At 43.6% G+C, this 5,782-nt stretch overlaps 1 protein-coding gene across 1 annotated transcript; it reads left to right on the top strand.

Annotated features, from left to right (window-relative positions):
- Nucleotides 1–440: 440 nt before the first annotated feature.
- On the top strand, nt 441–4,951 carry LOC104469596 (gamma-tubulin complex component 4; the record flags this gene model as incomplete). Its single annotated transcript, XM_010084165.1, has 8 exons — nt 441–491; nt 889–994; nt 1,331–1,438; nt 1,661–1,799; nt 2,272–2,449; nt 3,039–3,173; nt 4,235–4,351; nt 4,796–4,951. Coding segments are annotated over 8 exons (990 nt in total), but the record flags the coding sequence as incomplete, so codon positions are not given.
- Nucleotides 4,952–5,782: the final 831 nt, after the last annotated feature.

Here is a 5,782-nt window from a genome sequence, read left to right as displayed (position 1 = left end):
AATTTATATATATATATATATATATATTTATTTCACTTGCAACAATTTCAGAACTTTTCATCATGCTTTCAGCATAATAGATGGCATCTCACTAGATTCTCTGGCAATTTCTGATCTTTTAATTTGGGGCGGGATGGAGAAACCTGAGAAGATGGGAAGGTTAGAAAAGTGAGAACAAAGTTGGGTGGAACTGATTTAATAAGAATTTGTTTCTTTTTTGTCATGGGTCTTCAAGTTTCCTGGTGGTATACATCACGGGTGTTTTAACTAGTGGTGTGGGCTGCCTGCACGCAGGGTTCGTAGTTTGTTCTCCTGTGTTTTCTGTAGCCTTTCATAGAGGTGCTTTTTTGCATGCATGACAAGTATTTTAAGACAGCTGCTGTTCTCACAAGATAAATCTGAGGGGAGATCTCTTTTGTTTGTTTTTGTTTCCTGACTAGCATCTTTGGAAACTGATGGTGGAGGAATCAGATTTACTAGGACAACTGAAGGTAATGTAACTGCCAGCTTGTTTTTGCTAAAGCACCTTAATTTTTTTTCTTTCTTTTTAACGGCTCTTTCCCATTAGTCTTAGGTTCTGCACTTTCTTCTTTTCAGTAAAGCTGTTTTCATTTTCCAGGTCTCAAGGATGAGCACAGAGTGACAGAACTTGGTCAGAGACAGAGTTAGAGGGGTCTGTGTATGTGGTTTTGCGGTTTGCATCTTGAAGCAAAGGCAGTGTAGACTTTTTGGGCACTGGATCCACTGGAGAGCTGGCACTCTCCAGCTGTGTTTTGAAACGGCAGAAGTTGTCCAAGCAGTGATAAAAATGGATGCCATCAGCTAGGATGCTTAAAATTTCCACTCAGTTTTTGATATGCTTATGTACAAAAAAAATTATCTCCACAGATTATAAAAGACTTTTACCTTTTGGGAAGAGGCGAGCTGTTCCAGGCCTTCATTGACACTGCACAGCACATGTTAAAGACACCGCCTACGGCTGTAACTGAGCACGGTGAGTGTTGCTAATTCACTTACCAAACTGTCCTCACTGTGGTACAGCGGGAAGATAGCTACCCCTGTCCAGTGCCGAAGAGCTCTACCTTATCCTTGAGCTGTTGTCATTAATTTAGAAAGAACAGCACGTGTGAATCAGAATGCCTCACAGAGTGGGTGAAAATAGCATCTCAGAAACTTTCAGATGGCAGGTTTCTCTCCATCTTTGAAACTGGAATTAAATGAAACAGTGTGTCAGTGTGATCTTTTATGGCCAAGCATAAATAATTAATGGATGCACAATTATCAGGAGCTGCATCACCCTGTGTTAATATCCATGCTCTCTCTTTGTCAGATGTCAACGTTGCATTTCAGCAGTCTGCTCACAAGGTACTGTTAGATGATGACAACCTTCTTCCTCTGCTTCACTTAACCATTGAGTATCATGGGAAGGAGCACAAAGGTATCTACCTGCATGTTTAGTAGCGAGTTAAGAGGGGAGACGGGGACTTTGTTTTCAAGTCCCACTGCTTACCGTTCTCTGAAGTTCTTTGTTCCCTTTGCAGCCCGGTGTGATGCCCTAACCTGCTTTGGCTCTTCTTACTCTGTTCTTTCCCCTTTTCTTCCTTGCCATGGTTGTCGTGACTGAGAAGATGACTGAATTCAGCACTTCATTTGTTTTCAGATACTTCTCAGACTCGTGAAGGGCCTTCTCGGGAGCTATCTCCACGTGAAGCCCCCGCATCCGGGTGGGCAGCTCTGGGCCTTTCTTACAAAGTTCAGTGGCCGCTGCACATTCTCTTCACTCCTGCTGTTCTGGAGAAGTAAGTACTAGCTACGATCTTTCTATATTCGGCTGCAGGTTCCCTGATCTCAGGCACTCACTTGTGTTGGTTTTTTTTTTCCTCTCTGTGGAGAGAAAGTTCGAGCTATAATACTTCAGCTTTCGCATTGAACCGTAAAATGACTCCTTCCAGCCACTCACAGTCAGGGCACTTGGTGTAATGACTGTAAGACCTGCGAGGTGCTGACAGATCTGCACTCTTTGGTGAACAATTCTTTGACAAAGCATTGTCAGCTCTTCCCTCCTTACAGTGAAATTAACTTTGTATTTTTTAGGTCAGTGGCCAATACAAGCAGAAATCTGCTGCTCTGCGATGGGCCATCTCCTGACCTACCCTGTCTGCTGGCTGGCAGCCGCCTCCCGTTTTTTTCAGTCTTGCACTGTTATATTCTCCAGTACCTGTGCCCAAGGAAGATTTTAATCTTAAACAATTTCGTATTTTTTGACTGTAGGTACAACGTTGTGTTCAAATACCTGCTGAGCGTGCGACGAGTCCAGGCTGAGCTACAGCACTGCTGGGCTCTCCAGATGCAACGCAAACACCTGAAATCCAACAGAACTGATGCCATCAAGTGGCGTCTGAGGGATCACATGGCTTTCCTTGTGGACAATCTTCAGTATTATCTGCAGGTCAGGATTACAGAGAAAGGTAAACTGCGTCAGTTAATCGGGAACTGGCAGAAATTAATGGAGGGAGCACTGAAGTCCTCCTGTCTTTCAGGATTCAGATTCTTTCTACCTTACAGAAATCAGGATTTCCTTTGGAACAAGTCTAGAACTTTCTCTGAGTCCCCAGACTTAGTGGATTGAGGGGGCCTGGCTCTCCAGATTCTCCACAGTCATCTGGCTGAGCTTTTGCACTGCAGCCTTTGCCCTGGGATTCCAGATAATATCTCCCAGTGTAAAATTCAGAGATAACTACAGTCAAATACCTTTGTTTACTGCTAGCTATATATTTTTTCAATAGTTAACCTTAAAGAAAGTGACCATTTCCCTTTTTACCTAAATAATACCTAAGCATCAAAAATTGTCCTGTCCCCCCCGTTATGCACTACGGTTGTACATAATTCCCCGTTCAGGAGGCAGAGAGGTGATCCTCAGCCTCTAAGGCAAGAGTAGCAATAAGGAAAGTAAGTTTCTTACACAAAACTGATGGCTGCTCCGAAGTACTGCCGGTTCCTCAAGATACTAAAATGAGATTTCTCTCCATATCCTTCAGGTGGATGTACTGGAATCTCAGTTCTCGCAGCTGCTGCAGCAGATAAATGCCACGCGAGATTTTGAGAGTATACGATTGGCTCATGATCATTTCTTAAGTAATCTGTTGGCTCAGTCCTTCATCCTCCTAAAACCTGTAAGTAGGTCGTGTTTTCACCTTTTTCTACAAATTCTCCAACCGTCCTAAGAAACACACCTTCTCGAACAGATATGACAAACCGTCTCTTTTAAAACAGATCAGCGATAATCTGCTGCAGAGCACAGACTGCAGTTCTGGGAGTAGAAGCAGGTATAAACTAGAACAGATGACTGAGTTAAGATCACTTAATTTACAGTTTTGAGTGTGGATGCTGCATTCCAGGCAGTTTTAAATCAAGATTATTCCAGTGTTCAGTTAACTTTATTAACTGAAATCTTGTCGCTATATTTTTCTCACAGGCAATTTTATTAAAGAAGTACTAATTAGCACAGTGCTGGGAACTCTGTTCCTGAGGGACTCATTCTGAAATGCATTAGATTAGGAAAAATTCCCTTCTTTCTTATACTTACCAGATAAAAATAGTTGAGATGCTCCTGAGTGGACTTTAAGGGTGTTTTTTCATTGTTGTTTTAGTCAAAGATACGGTACAGTGTTGCCAGTAGTCTTACTAAACATGTAGCCTCATTGCCAAGGGAGGTTGGTATGGATGAAACGCAGCAATAGCACGGGTCTGTTTCATCACTGTGCTCAGTCTGTGAGCATAGAGGTGGCAGGATACTCATTCTCCAGTCAGGAACTTCAGGTGTTCCAATAGTTATGTCTGTGAGGCATTCTTGGACACTCCTGCATGCAAGTTACCTTGACCGACTGATACAACAGAAATGGCAAGTTTAGTGAACAGGGAAACCGAGGCTGTGAGCCACAGCTCCCGCTGCTCTATATTCCCCCTCCTCAGCCCCACACGCAGGGATGCGCCTGTGGATGGCTCACGCCGGCTGCCATTTCCCCAGACGCAGCACAATGTTTAACTCCTTTTTCCACAGAAAACCTTACAAAAATCCTACAAGTGCTTTAACCTCTTCCTCACTGATTGAAAAACATGGTATTGGCAACATCTTGATGATGAATGCTGCAACTTTTCAGGTGCTAAGAACAGATTTCTCTGGCTTAGCAGTTTCTTAAACAGAGTTCAATCTTGTACTTTTTATCCTGTGCAGGTTTTCCACTGCTTGAATGAAATTCTGGATCTTTGTCACAGCTTCTGTTCTCTGGTCAGCCAGAATCTGGGCCCGTTAGATGAACGCGGAGCTGCACAACTCAGCATTCTGGTGAAGGTGAATCTGTGTTCATATGGACCTCCTCTTCTCCCTTGCAAACGTTTGCCTAAGCCGTCATCTCGGCTGTAACAGCTGTAGGACAGGAGCGAGCTTCAGCTGTGACCTTCTATATGAGTGCCTGCACTTTAATTAATCAACCATTCCCAAGTCAAAAAATTCTGTGTGCACGGAGAGGAGGAACGTGGGCAGATATACAGAAATTTCCCTATTGGAATAGAAAGGAGGTGGATGTCAGCCTATGCCTCTACCCCTCCTTCTGGGTACCCAACACCTAATAATGCTTGTGGCTGACATCTTACCTTACGTTGGACCACATGCATCACTTCTCTTGCAGTGACTCTTTCCTTCAGGCTGGTAAAAGATTCTTTAGGCAGAAACAGAGATGAAAGGCTTTCTCCTTCTTTCTTTTCTTCCCAGAACTAACTTTTTTCTAATTTGTAGGGATTCAGTCGTCAGTCATCACTTCTCTTCAAGATCCTCTCTAGTGTTCGCAACCATCAGATAAACTCTGACTTAGCTCAACTGCTGCTACGCTTGGATTACAACAAATACTACACCCAGGCTGGAGGAACCTTGGGCAGGTACGAAGATCTTTAGGGTTGCTCGTAGCATTATCCTGAGGTTCTTGAAGTAGAAAGCGATCTAAATGACTGTAAGTCTTTTTTACTGATTGTGTAAGCCAAACTAATTAGAAGCAAAGTGTTACTAAATATTATGACAGAAAAGTAACAAACTAGCATGAGTTCTTGAATTTTTGGTTTTCATATGCGTTCTCCCCTTCAAGTTGGTTTTGGCATTAAGTTGAACTACCTGCTAGCTCATATTGGCTGAAGAATGCTGAGGGGGGTTGATAAAGGGTGTTGATTTCAACACGTAGCTAATACTATACCCTTCTCTTGCAGTTTTGGGGTTTAAGCACTAAGACCGTTTCTTCAGGCTGTGACCAACAATGCATCAAGCAGTGGAGACTGGTGCTCTTGGAGAGTTTGCACTCAACGGAATTTTTCTTTGCACATGGCTCTTGCCTGGGGACCCACTGCTTCAGAAGGAACTGGCAGGAAGTGCCACTTCTGTGAGACTGCCTGGTGATGGCAGAAAGCTACTCCATTGTTTCTGAACTAGTGAGAACATGCTTTCTGCAGCCCTGCATACACTTCTAAATGCTTCTAGGGAGGCAGTCTGTGCCTGTTCAGAGAGTGAAAAAGCCACAATAATTATGTCCTGACTCTTCAGCCGGACTGTGATCCTTTGCAGGCTGGAGCATGGAGGAAGTAGTCCATTGTTCCTGACCATGAATGAAGCTTTGGCTGTATTCAGAAGTTCTGCCTGTGCAGTAAACTGGTGTACCACACACCAGTGTCTGCTCATCAAATACATTCCTCCAGGTACAGGAAACAACTGCAATAGCAGTTGGAGGTAAAGAGGGAG

This window comes from Pterocles gutturalis, unplaced genomic scaffold, assembly GCF_000699245.1.
Source record: "Pterocles gutturalis isolate BGI_N339 unplaced genomic scaffold, ASM69924v1 scaffold31145, whole genome shotgun sequence".
In the NCBI taxonomy this organism is placed as follows: domain Eukaryota; kingdom Metazoa; phylum Chordata; class Aves; order Pterocliformes; family Pteroclidae; genus Pterocles; species Pterocles gutturalis.
This window is presented reverse-complemented; position numbering and strand designations above follow the sequence as displayed.